This window comes from Charadrius vociferus, unplaced genomic scaffold (genome assembly GCF_000708025.1).
Source record: "Charadrius vociferus isolate BGI_N301 unplaced genomic scaffold, ASM70802v2 scaffold261, whole genome shotgun sequence".
NCBI classification, from domain to species: domain Eukaryota; kingdom Metazoa; phylum Chordata; class Aves; order Charadriiformes; family Charadriidae; genus Charadrius; species Charadrius vociferus.
The window spans coordinates 738,010-753,776 of NW_009646856.1; the positions used below are offsets into that span (position 1 = coordinate 738,010).

General features: G+C 37.6%; 1 protein-coding gene across 1 annotated transcript; it reads right to left on the reverse strand.

Annotated features, from left to right (window-relative positions):
• Positions 1-8,291: 8,291 nt before the first annotated feature.
• On the reverse strand, positions 8,292-15,026 carry CNIH4 (cornichon family AMPA receptor auxiliary protein 4). The gene is made up of 4 exons (XM_009894292.1): positions 14,936-15,026; positions 13,748-13,860; positions 9,083-9,223; positions 8,292-8,494 (listed from the first exon to the last, which is right to left on the reverse strand). The coding sequence occupies exons 2-4, from the start codon at positions 13,813-13,815 to the stop codon at positions 8,467-8,469; spliced, it is 237 nt and encodes a 78-aa protein (XP_009892594.1). The 5' UTR covers positions 13,816-13,860; positions 14,936-15,026; the 3' UTR covers positions 8,292-8,466.
• Between the last annotated feature and the right edge of the window lie 741 nt (positions 15,027-15,767).

Consider the following 15,767-nt stretch of genomic DNA (forward strand, 5'->3'; position numbering starts at 1 on the left):
AACAAGGTGTATAGATTTTCTTTTTGAGAATATACTTTTTAAGTTTGCACATTGAAATCCCTCTCCCAGACCTTGTTGCGAGTTGGTGCTGTGAACATCTCGACACATCTAGGAATAGTTCCACTAATATCCCATGTCAAGAAAAGAGAAGGACATTTATAATTTAAGTATTTATTCTTTTTGATGTAAACAGATGGCCTGGCATCTCTGTGCTTCTGCACTACACACAAGTTCGTTATGGGATGGCACCGCATTCCCTTTTGCCACCTTGGTTGGAAAGGTAGTGTTGGTACTGCTGTGAAGTATAGAGGGAGCAGGGAAAGGCACGCCACCAAGAATTGATGTGAACAGAAGTGTGGACTTCATCCTTTAGTGAGATAATGATCCAGTGTCCTTATTAGTCATGTGAGGAAGAAGGGTGGGGGAAAGTTTGCCGGAGTTCCTGGGAAGAGAAGTGTAGCCACTTTGATGAATGAGAATGTGGTGTTTAACATAAGCAGTCCCTTTTTTCTTTCCCAGACAAACAAAGTGAAGCTTAGCAGGTTAGATTTTTTTTTTTAATTATTATTATTTTTTAGATTCCAGCCATCTGTTGGTGGGGCTTTTTTTTCCTGCCTTGTGTGTAAACTTAATTCTGATACTTTGGTTGAGACCAGCCCTGAATCTGACATACTCCTCTTCTAGTACCTTCAAAATGAAGTAGAAACTTGACGTTCATTGTCAATCTAGTACATTTGTCTTAAGGTGAATTTCTGTGATACCAATTTCTGTTTCACGGTAGTGGGAATACATGTGTAAACTTAAGACTACAAACCAGTTCCTCCTTCTGTTGGCTAGTTCTAAAGGAAACTGTTTGCTTCTCTTTCTAGTTCAAACAGTGTAAGATTAGTCAGTCTTGTTCCTGGGGCATCAGTGTTGCAGGGAAACAGACAACTTCCTAAGGTCAAATTTGAGTAAAGCTAAACCTTTGGGTTTAACTAAAAATTGAGCACCTAAATTGTAAACAGTGTTTTATATGTTCAAAACATGGTATCATTCATAAGCAATGCCAGTATGTGAATCTTCAAAAGTTACCCTAGTGTTGTCTTACTCTGGAACTTATGTTTTCAAACAAAACACTATTTAGGGAGAGTAAGGAGAATAATCCTGGTTTTGATGTTTCTTAACAAAGTCTCATACAATGGTCTGGCACTACTTGCTCACCTCATACTCGTGGGACTTGCAGTGGGAACTTGAGGCAGGTGATGAAGGCTGGATCAAATCTCAAGTTTAGATTTAAAGTCTCATATGCACTTCAAGAGGCATTTTTAATGCGGTGGCCATATCTCAACAAAGTGAGACTCCTTACCTGGTACAGGCTGTGTAGGGGGTGTGTATGGGCTGATGCCTACTTTCCACTGCAACGCATTATAATTAGTAATTTAAACGTATTACTTTTTGGCAAAATACAGCCCCTCCATTCTGGGGTTTCTCTTCTGGAAATGGTGGTTTGTACCTCTCAAATACAATTTAGATATTTAGAAAAGCAGAGTTAGGGAGAAGCACGTGTTCTCATATCTTCACTTCAGTTTCATGCTGCAAGGATGCAATGTAAAGGAAAGCTCCATACAGACGGCACTGTTTGCAGTGTCTCAGTAACAGCGTGTTGCATAGCTGTCTGCTTCTCGCAGGTGATGAGCAGAGATGAAAGAAAGGTGAGAGTAATCTTCCTTTTCCCACACTACTTGGTCCCACAGTAAACTGATATTATAGATCTAGCAGTAACGACTGCCATTCCAACCCGTAGACTGAAGAGGAACCTAAACTTTCTAACACGTTACATATTCACAATATGTGAATTGAAAAGTACCAATACTTTTTGTGCACAGACTATAAAATGAGACTATGGCGGGGAGGGGGGATGACAAATAAATTTGCTCATTTGCAACACGTTGATTTCCATGTGCTTAAAAATGTTCATAGGCTGGATTCTAAGGCTGGAACAAGCACACACCCACAATAAATCACTGTATTTCTAGGCAACAGACCTATGGTTTTAGAGAGGAAAATACTGTAAGCGTGTACTCCTTTTGTGACTTTTCTCTGGTTGGCTTAAAATATTCACAGTAGCCCCAGGTTATTGTCGAGGCAGATCTTAAAAAAAAAAAATAAATATGCTGAAGCATGTTATTATCTGAATGTTCTTTAGCTGTTCAGGTAAGTAATTTTCAAGGCACAATGGAGCAGAAAAGGGAAAATGCTAGATCTGTCCTTGTTTTGGAGGGGAGGGTAGTGGGGGGAAATGACACCTTTGTTTTAAATTCCCTCTGTATTTTCTGAAGTTCTCCAACTTTAAAGTTAACTTCTTTTTATGAGTAGAGCAAAGATTCAAGCTAGGAATCTATCCCGATCTTGCCAGTTACTTCTCAACTTGGCTTCAAACAGGTAATGTTTAACAAATCTCAGTATGTGCTTGGGAGTTTGTGTCTAGTTGTATAATTTTACACTGCTAAGTGATACTCCCACCCAAAATCAGTTTTGAAGGCTTCCTGAGTGGGAAACCAGGACTCGTACAATTAGCTGTAGTTTGAGGGGAGATATTGTAGACCCAAATGGGGAGGGAGGTAGAGAAAGAGGAATGAACGTAAAAAGCAGGATTCACTGACCAACAGACAAACTACTGTAACTCAAGGAGGAGGAAAAATGCACTTTCAATAGTTTGTCCATATTTTTAGCTACAAAATACACTTCTAATTTTTTTTGGAGACAACTATTAAGAGGAACACCCATCCCATAAATGGTTAATCCTCCTTTTGACCTCCTCCTGTCTTTTCCACATTGGCTTGAGTCCATTTTCAGCTGCCATATTGAATTTTGAAAACTGCTACTTTTAACAATGTTTAGAAAGAAAGAAAGGAGGAAAAAAAAAAAAAATCATTAACTCTGACACTTTTTTAAACAGGGTGGACTTAATTGAAGTGTGCAGTGTTGAACTACTGCTGCAGTAGCTGCCTCTAGTTGTTGAAATAAACTGTAGACAAGTTTTCTGTCTATGAATCCAGATAATCTGGATTCAATAAAACGTCTGTGAGAGTGTTCCTCCCATCTGGTATGAATGTGCGTGTGCATGTGTTCCATGAACAGACAGAGAACCAAATGTTCTAGGTACTCGTCATGTTTTATTGCATACTTTAAGTCGTGTGTATGTGAAGTGTCCTTTGACCAGAAGGTTTTGGTTAATATCAGTATATTTTTATAAATTTGAAATTCATTGTGCCCCATCTTTTTTCTTATACATTTTTCATTGTTAAGGGTATATGTGCTAGATTTGAATCTTTAACATTTTTAGGCACAGATGGAAAAAGTTATTGGCTCCTTGAAAACATATGGGACAAAATGGATCCTCAAAGCATGTATGTACTTACAAACCAAGCTGTAGAGATCAAGAAAAGAACTTTATTGTTGATCTCAAGATTTCTAAATTGTCAAGATTTATATGGAGTTGTGGTGGAACTAGTTAACACTTAGAGCTTTTGGTATGTAATGACTATTTGCTATGGACTGATATTAAATGTTTCAAAGGATTGCGTTCTTAAACTTTCTGGATTTTTGTTACTCTCCTCGGATTATATTAAGTAGTTAAAAATTTCTTTGCTATATTACATTAAAAACATAAGAACTTTGGGTCTCGTATTTATTTTCACTTGTTTTACTAATTATTTACAGAACACCGTTTTAACTTTTTTATTTTATAAATGTGTAGTATTTTAAACATATCTTTAAAAATTGTTCAATTGGAACTACATTAACTTCTGATTTGTTTTTATTAGGATTTTTAAAAAAAAAAATACACTTTTTCCATGTTGGTGCACAGCACTTAACAGAAATGTTTGTATTCCCTTTCTTTCAATTCAATAAACAGAATAAATAACTGGAATGAATAGTTCTTAGTTTCCCTAACTTCACTTATATGACTGACTTGGATGTTAATTTCTTGACCATTAATTATAGATTTCTTCCGTATTTGTAATATTTCACTTTCTCGCTAGGAAAATCAATTTGTGGCAGTTTAGCTGAGTAATAATTCACGCAGCATTGTGTGCAGGCTTTCCAGTTCTTGACGTTTGGCTCTAATCTACCTCCCGCTTGTGTTTTCCCTGTACATGGAGCGGTCGACTTGCCTGTGTCCCGTCCTGTGCTTCGCTAACTTGAACGCCTGGTCTCTTGAGGCTCCATGAAAGCCTCGATTCCTTAATACTGGAGCTTGCTTGAATACCGGACACAGGTTGCTTTAGGTGGTTGTGGGTTTTGTGGGGTTTTTTGGTACTTCGTATTAAGAAGGTGCTCCTAAAGTACCTGCATCTCCTCCTTGGACTTCTCTTAAACTGGAGATCGCAGACCTCCTGGCTATCTGAAATCGACCTAAGCAGCTTTTGTGGCTGAGAGCTCTTGAACCTACTTCTTCCCTGTTGCCTCCAACTAATGCTGTGTTCTTGTCCCTCTTCCCTGTGCCTTGAAACAGAACCTCATCTTCGTCCTGCATTTTAGGCATTTATATTCAACTCTATAGAGCTAATGTTCTGTGAAATAAAAAGCTGTGCCTAAATTTGCCCTCCTCTTCCTGGATCTTTTCCAAACTCAAACGTTTTGCTGTCCACTTCATGTTTTTGTATTTCTTTGAGCTTCTATATTGATTAGAAAAGGTCTTTACTTTCTCTGGTATCACCTTTGTATTAACTTTGTTCCCCTCCCTTACACTTTAAGCAGTGTATAGATAATTATGGCTTAAATACAGCTGCAAACAGAAGGGGCATGCTTATTCCTTTCCACGTGCTGCTTCGTGCCACTTCCCTTGGGTACCAGGATTTGCAGGAGGGTTGTTAGATTGCAGACCTGCTTCAGCTGTAAATGCTCCACACAGCAGATGAAGGAAGTCAGTTTTTTGGCTGGATTTGTCACTGTGCTTCCTCTGCTGTCCTATGTCTGCCTTTAACTGGTGAGAAGAATGCAAGAGAAACAGCTATGTGATTTCTATAGAACTCTGAAATTTCAGCATATGAAAGACTGAAAATGAATTGTAATTTTTTTTTAAACCCTTCAGATCGTTGAAAAGAAATTACATAAGGAACCTGTAGTAGATAAGCGTTTCATAATTAGCTTAAATCCAAACACTGCCTGAGGTGTAGGGTGCTTCGCCAGGGGGACACTTTCTGTTTTACTCTCCCCTTACCCCTTGGGCTGTGCTTTCTGTGCTGCCCGACGCAGCCCTCTGCTCTCCTGCACGGGTTGCGCGCGCGTAGGCTATTGACTCCCTACAGAGAGAGGGCAGTCCCAGTTGCCTCCTCGCTTTAAAAGGCCTATAATTCTCGGAAGAGTAACTACTGAAGTTTGTATGCCTCTAAGGTTTCTGCCAAAGATAAGGTGGTTAATATACCAATAACTGCACGGTGGTCCACGTAGCCCAATTTTTTCTGCCACCACCTCCAATCTCATCATTACCATAATATCCTTAGAGGCAAAAACGGTCTTTTCTTTTGTACAAAATCTTAGAGAGCATCTTGTGAGAAGAAGAAGAATTAGATTAAAGCTATGTCAATACTGAACAGGTAAAAGATTTGCTTTTATGGACTTATCAGGGTTTCGGGTTGATTATTAACCTGCACGTAGAACTATTCTTAGGACTACTTGGACATACCATTAATCCCACTGATTTACTATGTTCCATAATACAGAATTATTTTAGAATAAAACAGTAGTTTACTAGAACGAGATAAGTATATTCTTTAATAAAACGAGATAAATAACCAACAGTCTGTAACATGATTAATAAGGGGGAAATATGCTGTCATATATATTTTAACTAATCCCCCCCTCCCAAGTGCAGTACTATAATAGCTATCTCATCTCTCTGAAAACTGTTGAATGAGTAATATCTTAGCCGGATGACCAGGCTCTAGGCTGTGGGTAAGGAAAAGAGCTAAATAACCTTGGTGAAAAGTTAGAATCCCTGTAAGCCAACTTCGGATTAATTTTCATGGATTAAGAGCTTTCTATAAATTGTAGCTAATCATTTGACAGTCAAGCTAATGGTCCCCTCAGGAAGTTATACTTGGGATACCTTGGTTCCAAAGGGAAATACATTCCAGTGAGCGAACAGGAGAGAGTCTGTGTTTTGGTCTCATACTGATCCATAGTGATAAAGCTAGGTGAATTGTTATTTAAAGTCAGTCTAAAGTTTGTAATTGTCTTGAATTCTGTATAGTAAGATTGCGTTTAAATTACCCTGTTCTCCCCCAGTAGAGACCCAGAATGTAGGGAGGTTTTGGTTTTTACTACTGTAAAATTTCTGTGCTCCGTGCATCTCCCATGAGATAAATGACTGTAGCTTGTTTAGTATTTGACAACCACTTAGAAAACATATCTATTTTTTTTTGTTGGTCTGTCACAGTTAACAATTCATTCTTGAGGGAGGAAATGGGGAGGAATCCACAATAACATTCCTCTAGGTCAGGGATATAAATTAAAACATGTGACCCTCATTATTTTTTTTCAGATATTTTGTTCGTTTTTCCTTATCCTTCCCTGTCTGGCTCCCATCTCTGAAAACACACTTCCCTCAGTAGGGGAGAATAGAAGCTTTTCACAGCGAGTGATAAATTTTACCAATTCTATTAGAAAATAAGTGTACCCTGTCTAATGTCATCACTGTAATTCTGAGGTGCTGGTAGTTAGAAATCACTGAAGACAATGTATCTTACAAACATTTCCATTAATAATAAAGCTCTTCTCTCAAAATCATTTCTTTAGAATAAGATGTAAAACTGTTTGTTAGTTTTTAAGTTGTGGACTTGCAGATTAATGGACACGTTTCTCAGTGTGAAACATCAATAATGAAATTTATCAACTGTTAGCACTATAGCAAGGACTTAACTCGAGCAGCTTACTAGTGCTGCCCTTTCTTCTAACAGATAAAACCCAACATATGTGTAGTATGGTTTTTTTACATACAAATAAGATAATTGCCTACCATATAAACTGCTCTCTTTAAAAAAGCTTTGTTTGCTCTCCTTTTTCCAGTCCTATATCCTGTCTGGGTTTCAGCTTTATAAGGCAGTACTTTCTGTAGTTTGATTTTTGTGGTGTCAAGTAGTCAGTGGTATGCAGCTGTGGTAGGTATTTCCTTGGTTATTTTTAATGAGCGTAATTTTCAGCAGTTTTTCATCTTTGCAACAGCTGAACTTGGGACTCTATCCATCATAATTTAAAGCCAGACTTTTCTTAGAACAAACGTTGAACACAAGGCACCTAGAGAAATCAAGCTTCAGGGTTGTCTTTTCACTGCTGGCCATGAAAACAACCTGCTAACTACAGCTATACACCAAAGAACAAGTACTTAAGGAGAAACTCATAAATTTTAGGACTTACAGTACTGTATTTTTGAAGTGTTTCACTTGTTTGTTTCAAAAGAACTGTTTCTATGCACATATAAAAGGATGGTGAGGGTACAAACTCAGGTTTATATACTTATCACTGATGCAAGAGCCACACAAGAAGAACTTGGTTTGCTGGCGTCTTTGAAGCTGAGTTACATCAGAATTAGGATAACTGGGTTGTGGTTTACCAAACCATCTTCCCGGGCTAGACATACTGTTGCTTCACCTCACTGGATGTGGAAAGAGCAGGTTCATGGAGCAGTGACTGCAGATAGTCTTTTGCCTTGTGACCAACTCCAACACCAGTGCAATATGATGTTTACTTAGTATGGAGGTCTATGATGTATTTCAATGACAAAATAGGAGTTGAAGTAAAAAAGCAGGTATTAATCATATTTCTTATTTATCTGGTTTTCACTCTTACACACAAGTGTCACTTTCACCAAAGGGACCTTAATCAATCCAAACACAAGACTTCATCTAGGTTGTTGGAGGGAGGGGTGGAACGGGAGAAAAGCATTAACTTTTATTCCATTGCTTTTTAGCTGGAAAAAACACCGACACAAAGATGCAAGCTGTACTACTGTTCCACTTTGAAATCTGTGTTCCAAGGGCTGCTTCAAACTAGTCTCTAACAGGACAGCTTGACAGCCAGAGGCGCATCTTGACACCTTTCAGTAAGAAGCAGACATCAGAGCTACACTTAAATTTGTTCTGGAACTACCACTGTTACCAGCCCATGCTGCTGAAGCGAGTTTCCCTTCTCACCATTTAGTTCCCATGAGATCGGTTCTGTAAGCAAAGATTTCATCTTACAGAAGCAGCAGGTCCAGCACTTTGGGTTGTAAAGGAACAAAAACAACTGCTACACAAATCCAATGTCTTTTGAAAATATTTTATGTTAAAAATACAGAAAAATATTTCTTGTTCAAAGAGGAAAAATATACTGCATGACGACACTGATCTAGGTATGTTCAGAAGGTGTTCTGTGGCTCCACAACCAGTCACTGGAGTGATGACCCAATTTGGCAGCTAATGGTTCTTTTTCAACGTCTCAATCATTTATCAAAGCCAGAATCATACTGTGACAAAACAGAAAACATGATACCAGTGGATTACTGAAGCATGTGAAAGTAAAAACAGCTATCACTTTCATGAGAGAACTGTGCTTGATTCTGAAACAGAAAGTCAAAGCAACTATGCTATGCGCTTTGCTTATGAAGACAAGGACTTCAGAAGTAATCCTGCAGAACAGTAGTTCTTCCATCTTGTAGTAAGCGGCCCCATCACAGAACTCATCTGTTTTTAACTTAGCCAGATCAACTTTATTTTCTAAAACAGAGCTTGTAAAATAAACTTGGTCTTCAAGATGATTTCCATTTTAAATAGGCCACTTATTCTAGGTGCTGAAATCATAAAACTCTTTATATTGTACTTATAGTTGGTTTGAGATTAAGGGGTAGTCCGAGTTTCCAAACAATGTCGGATCAGAAAGAACAAAGGCACGTAATGAGCCTGGAGATAGCTGTCAAAATATATTATTGAGGCTTAGCAGGATGCAAAAAGATAAAACACTTAGGAATACCAGCCATTACACTAGCAGAATAGAGGAGATAAAAATAGCTGGCAGACAATTCCTTTGTTTCTTGGGAGCAATTTTTGAAACTAACCTGTAAAGGTACATGAAGAAACAGAGCAGATGAAAGCCTAGTTTAATCATGGCTTCCTTCATGTGTGATTTCAGTTGTCCTCGGTTATGGATCTCTGTGGGATCAAATACCCCCATGTTTCCACTTGGGACCATAATGTACCTGAAAGTTTAAGAGAAAAAAAACCCAACAGAAATATGGTCGTCAAAACATGAGGGAGTGTCAGGGGAAGGGGAAGAGAAGAGCTTGCAGAGAAGGGACTTTAACCTAAAGAGTTGTTCCACAATTCAGCACAAGGGAGCTCATCTTTAATTCCATTTCAGTTTCAGCATATTGCATGTATCTCTGCCGCTACAACCCACAAAGAAAGAATAAGAGGATAAGAAGTACTAAAAGCATCAGCCTGGCTTCTCATGTATAAATGGGAGAGTTTACCGGTAATAGCTGATCCCAGTTCATTTTAATTGTTGTTCATGGTTACTTGGTGTTATGAAGGAAACATTCCTTCACAGTGGAAAGATGGGTTAGATGAAAGGGACTGGTAGAGAATTAATTAGCTAAGAATTAGAGATTTAGTTACAAAAGAACCCACATAGATAATCAGACTCCAATGGTCAAAATGAGATAATGTAAGATGAGACAAAGGATCTGTGTATTATTCCCATCTTTGTCACAACCATCCTGCGTTGTCTCAGTAGACGCACTGAAGCTGACAGGATGAGAGACTGGGCAGAACTGAAGAAGTTAAGTACTGCTGCCCGAATCCACATAAGAACAAAAGTTGAGTGAAACAAAGTGAAATGTAAGCAAAAGGAAGAATAAAACCAGCAAAACAAATGTTTATGTCCTGTGAAAACTCAACAAGTAGCATGTTCATTTGTCATAAGCATTTCTCAAGAGAGCAAATGCAAGCACATGAAGTTCTCACTCCAGCTGAGCTCAGTCTAGAACAGTATTATTATTTCACTTAAATGTCATACAGGCTCTACCTTCCTGGAATAATACTCTTTCTACACAGGAATTTAACTGTTGGACTTATACCTACAGAAAAAACAAGGTCTCAGAACAGAACACTTTGATTTTCTTTAGATACTCGAAAAATGGCACCACTTGTACTCCAAAAGGCACCCCCCTACCTCTTGCAACGTTAATTTCAATAGGAGGGGAAGAAAGGGAACAAGAGACAAGGATGTTTTCTAGCAGCAGCAGGACACCAAACAAAAAAAAAAAAGTTAAGACCACGGTATTTGTCTTTCTTTCACAGAGGCATTAAAAAGCACTGCAGCACATTTGACTAATAACAAACACAATCCATTAAAAATAGTTCATGTGAAATACAGTTTGTAAGTCTCCTCTAAATTTGAAGTTGTAAGTGATTGGTCTGGTTTTAGTATGATAACAAAAATTACTGTCCATTTACTGGAAATTTCTTCAAATAAAATGCATTACAAGGAAGAACACAGATCTCCTGTGCCAATTTATCCTAGAAATAGACAGCATAGTTTTATTCTATCTCTAGGATTTATTAATTTTGCTTCTTAAGAACAGTGATAACACTTAAATGATGCAACTTAATTAAAGTTTGCAAAACTAGCTTGGGAGGTAGTTTTTCCAAAAAGCTAGTATGGCTCATATTATACAGCGAAGGAACTATAGTCATGGACACAAAAGATGACAGATGCTGACAAACACAACTCAAGCCAGTTGTCATACCCTAAACAGCAAAACGCTGCAGCAAAACCACACAGAACAGGAAAACTGTCAGCTTCAATGAGTACATACATTAGTGCTTCCAGTATCTCCACGCAGTGGAAGGTGCTGCCACAGCAGCAGGACATTTCCCTCTACATTACACAATTTTGTAAGGGATGTGGAAGTCCTGGTCAGAATTTTAACTGTATTTTAAAGAATTTTTTTTTTTTACTTTAGTTTTAAGATGGGTATGATCTACTTAAAGGCAAAACAATCACATCATTTTGACCTATTGTCTCAAGCATATCTATATAAAAAGGACAAAGGGAAGTATTCAACATTTTCTTTTTTTTTTTTTTTTTGAAGAGTTTCTTTGCTTTTTTCTAGTCAAATTCAACATTTCCTTCACAATTCTTGCTTCTTTTGTGTAGTAGCAGGTCTAAGAAATATTTAAGAACTATAAAGTATTTATTTTGAAATATGACTAGATTTCAAATAAGCTGCTTCAATATCTAGTTTTAAAACAAGGAGAATGTAAGATGAAACTATGTCTCACTGGAGATTGTGTAAGACACTACAAAATTCAGAAAAAAAAAAATCAAATTAAATGAACATCTGAGTATACCAAACAAGAAGGGCCAGTAGGATGTTACAATAAACATGCTGCACTTTGAAAGTCTCTCCTGATGCTGTCTTTGACCAATTTATCTTCCTGAGATTTGTTTCTGATGCCCCTTTCACACAAAACCTCTCTACTGTCACTGAAATCATTGAGACGATTAGTAAATTAAGCCAGTACTGCCTGTAACTGTACCATTTACTCATCAAGCTTAAGCAGGTTTTGAAGGAAAGAGTAAGTGGAAGGGATTACTATCCTACCTTTGTCTTTATTATCACTTGGATATACTACAAAGCATCAACTTCTTCAATCTCAACACAATTATTTTGATATCTGTACTCATTTTGGAGTAAATTACAACCTTAAACTTTTCTGAATTCATATGCAGCAACATTTACTTGAGTATTTCCGGAACCAATTTCTATAACATACCAAGAAGATTCAAACACATTCAGCTGATGCTGGAAGTTTGCCGTTCATGGTAACAGGTTCACACTTCATCTGTTTCCACTTAATCCTAGTTTAATAACTGACACCTTCTCCTCTCTTTAGTGTATTTGAACTACTTTACAGTCTACCATTTTTCTGACGACCGTATCTTTTGTCCATTGAACACTGGGTCAAATGTAAGTTCTGTCCCAAATCTTCAGATTTCCTTTATAATGCTAAACACCACCCTTGCTTTTGCAGACCTCTAACTCCTTCACTATAGATGGCATAGTCCAGGCTATTAATGTGGGTGAAACGCCTCGACCCTCAGAAAGAAGGCAGAATTAGCAATACAGGCTTAACATTTTGACTTCTTGTGGTGGGACAGGCAAAGTATCATACTGTCATATTCATTTATCGCCTACACTGGACATCTAAAATTGAGGAAACCATCCTGGATGTTAGGATATTCAGAATGTCTACCCCTGTATGACGAACATAAAGAGAGCTATCAATTCAAAACAGCAGTAAAAGCTTACTGCCTGAAGTGTGGAAACAGAAATGACTGTATCTTTTAAAATTCTCTCTGACCAGGTTTAAAAGGGCATAGCAGTTCAAATAGCGTAAGTAAGCAAAAGGAAGTAGCAAAGGGGTAACCAGCACAAGAAATCTTCAAAGCTTTAAAGAAAATGCATCCTCTCTCGAGTGTCTCTGTAGAAACAGTCTAGTGTAAATGAAACATCAAATGCAAACTCCATACTTGCCAGCAGATACCAAAGGGTATCTTTTTGTGCAACAGTGTGTAATACAATTATACATACAGGTGGCCAAACAAAACTACCCCTATGTGCACGCATTTAGGCAACATTTGTCTATTAAACATACAAGTTACACTGTCTCATGTTACTCCAGCATAGAAACACTTGAAGGCTTTGCTAGCAGTTTTGTAGAAAACAGGGGTGATAAATGCATGGTTATTTTGCCCAAGAGCAATGAGGCTATCAGTAAAGGGATCCTCAACTTCTTTTTAATGAGAGCTATGAAAGTTCTTGTTTGATTTTACCAACAACTGGTCCCATCCCTGCAATTAGGTAGCCCTAGCAGGTTCAGGCAAACAAGAATTGCGGCCAACTTTTCGTACTTTTATCTTAAACTTATGAACTTCCTGTAGTACAGTGATTAGACATAATTTGCAACAAGTCCACACCCAGTTTTCATTAGCATAACACTTGTAAAAGTTCAATTCTCTGCTCATCAAATGATACAAAATAAAGAAAATATAGAAATAAAGAAAATAAAGAAAACATATCTTAGCAGTCCCAATGTTGCCATATGGAAATCCCTACTGATAAGTAAACCACTTCAAAGTGGTGGACGGCCCAGTATACGGAGACCAGTAACGCTGACAGTTGTCATAAGATGAAAAGCCTGCAAAGTTTTCCAAATACAAAGAGGCAAGATGGGGGACTAGAAACAATGCAAATGAGGGGGAAAAACAAGTAAACGAAGGAGGGTGCGGGGCATAATGCCACAGCCAGATGGTTTTACAACCATCGGCCATGCTGACCTAAGTACTTTAATGCCGATATCACTATCGGGCATGTAGGCACAGCATGAAAAACATTAACAACTATGTTTGCAGTACTACTTCATAATCCCAATTAACATGCTATTACTTCCTACAAATTTGGGAATGATTCACAGATCGAGATTCCTGGGCTGCAAGGAAAGGCCAAAAGCTTCATATCCTTTACACTGTTGGGTTTCTTGTAATTTTAATTACAATGAGAGGAGAGTTTTATGTTAGGTAGATCCACAAAGACTGTTAGCAGCTCAAGCACACAACTGAAACATCTAATCGTGACATATTATTTACCTTCATACCACACTTGGAGATAAACTATGAGTGAAAAAAAAAAGCAGCACACAAAACCCTTTGCACTTACCTATATATATTCCATGTTGCTACTGGCAAATTAAGGAGAAAGATGAACCAGTGCAACGAAATAAGCATTAATACCGTTACAACAGCATGGCCAATCACCTCAGGGACCACCCACTGTAAGAAGGGAAGAAAAGAAAAAAGTTACGTGCACAAGTATAAATTGCTTTCTGAAAAGGACATCTATATGGAATTATCATCTGATTCTAATAATATCAAACTCAGACAGAAAATTAATGGAAGAAGCAAACTCACGTGATTTTATCACAATATGGGGAAATTAATAGCTTGAGACAGATTCTGTGTAAGTCAGAAATCAGGCCATAAGATATTATAACAGAGGTACTTTATCTAAGTATTACAAAAATTTCTACAGAGAACTTGTGTTTGAACACAACAATATCACACAAGCATTTAAGAAAGCGAGTTAAGAAAGCATACAGTGCTCATTTGAAATCACTGCAGAGAACACTGGAACGAGAGAAGCAGATAATTAAAATTTGCACAGACACAGGACACAGGAACACCCTCAGGCTTGGAACAGACAAGGAAACTGATCAATATGAAAACTGGAATAAATAAACTGGGTCAGCCCTGACAATAGCACATTTCTGGCTTGATAGTATCTTCTCTTGAGAATACTATCAAGAGAATGCTCAACAGCATTCTCTCTTACATTAAGAAAGAAAATACCTTTAAATCAAAGTGAACACCCATGCAGGAAGGCCACATTGATTTAACGAAATCAGTTTTAAGCAGATTTGGTTAAAATGGTACTTTTCCTTATCACTTTAAATCTCCCTGCTGTTCAAGAAAGATTAGAAGTTATACAGAAGCATCATAGAAAGTTGCTACAAAGGTCGCAGAGTTCAGTCACAAGTACACATCCTTGGTGTGGCACACCTACAAGAACGAAAGCACAGAACTCAAGAGCTCTGCAAAGAGTTAAGTCTCAGTCCCACGAATTCAGAGTAGCAGCCCATCTCAGGGTACCAAGGGTCAGAAGAGCCTTTGTGATTGAATTTGCTGAAAGGTGGGCATCCAAAAAAGACAAGCAGACTGAAATAAAGGATACATGCAAAATACTGCCAATCAAGTCTCTTCAGATACATATTATACCACTGTTATTTGTGATGCTAAGATGAAGGATTGTTTTCTTAAACCATATTAAATGCAAAGAAGAATAATTTACTTTATTGAGTTTTGAGCAGCATGATCTAGCGTTAATGTAGTCACATTCCAAATCTGACAGTGTAATTATCTGAAGTCCAAGATAAGGAAAAATTGTGCGGTAACTCAGGATACACAAAGCTTTATTTTTATCCAATAAGCTGGGGAGAGCGCTCTGTTCTCAGCATAGACTGTCTTGTTCTACAGCTGATCTGCCAAAGGCATTCAATTAGTTATAACTCATTCCTACTTTAGGTAGAAAATTAGGCCACCTTTTATCATCAGGCCAAAGGATTTTATGGTGTTTTTCCAACAGCAACTGTTTCACAAGTGCTAAAGTTCAGTTCAACACTTTAAAAAGACCAGGGAGGCAAACTCAATATTTTTACTATCAGAATTATTATTACAACACTTGAAACCAGGAAGAAAAAGTTAATGCATTTTTTAAACTCTCTTCACAATAAAGCCAAATAGTGCAGTTTTAAGAAATGGATCTACTTTTTTTACATTTACAGCAACACTGGGTTAATTTGTCCTCTGCTAGGAAATAAGAGGGCAATATCATTATCAGATGAACTTTCAGCAATTGAAATATGAAGCTTTCAGATAGAAAAGTCCTCTCAAAAAAGGACTTTAGCATGCATGTGTATACACCATCATGCTATGTCCTGTAAAGCTCAGGCTCCTTTTCTCCAAGGAAATGGAAAAAGCATGAGATTTTCTCTAACCCTAGAAAACACGTGAAATCTTCGTTTTTCAACAAATAACCTGTCCTTCTAAGATGAATTTCTTTCAAGTGCTTCTGTACTTTTTTCTGTTAGATCTGGGTAGATTGTTAAATAGCACCAGCATTT

Coding starts and splice junctions, on each gene's coding strand:
- CNIH4 (XM_009894292.1), bottom strand. CDS start 13,815: ATGCTTATTTCGTTGCACTGGTTCATCTTTCTCCTTAATTTGCCAGTA. Junction 9,224..13,747: donor GCAACATGGAATATATATAG/GTAAGTGCAAAG, acceptor TTAAACTTTCAG/GTACATTATGGTCCCAAGTG. Junction 8,495..9,082: donor TTCTTCATGTACCTTTACAG/GTTAGTTTCAAA, acceptor GTTTTGTCACAG/TATGATTCTGGCTTTGATAA.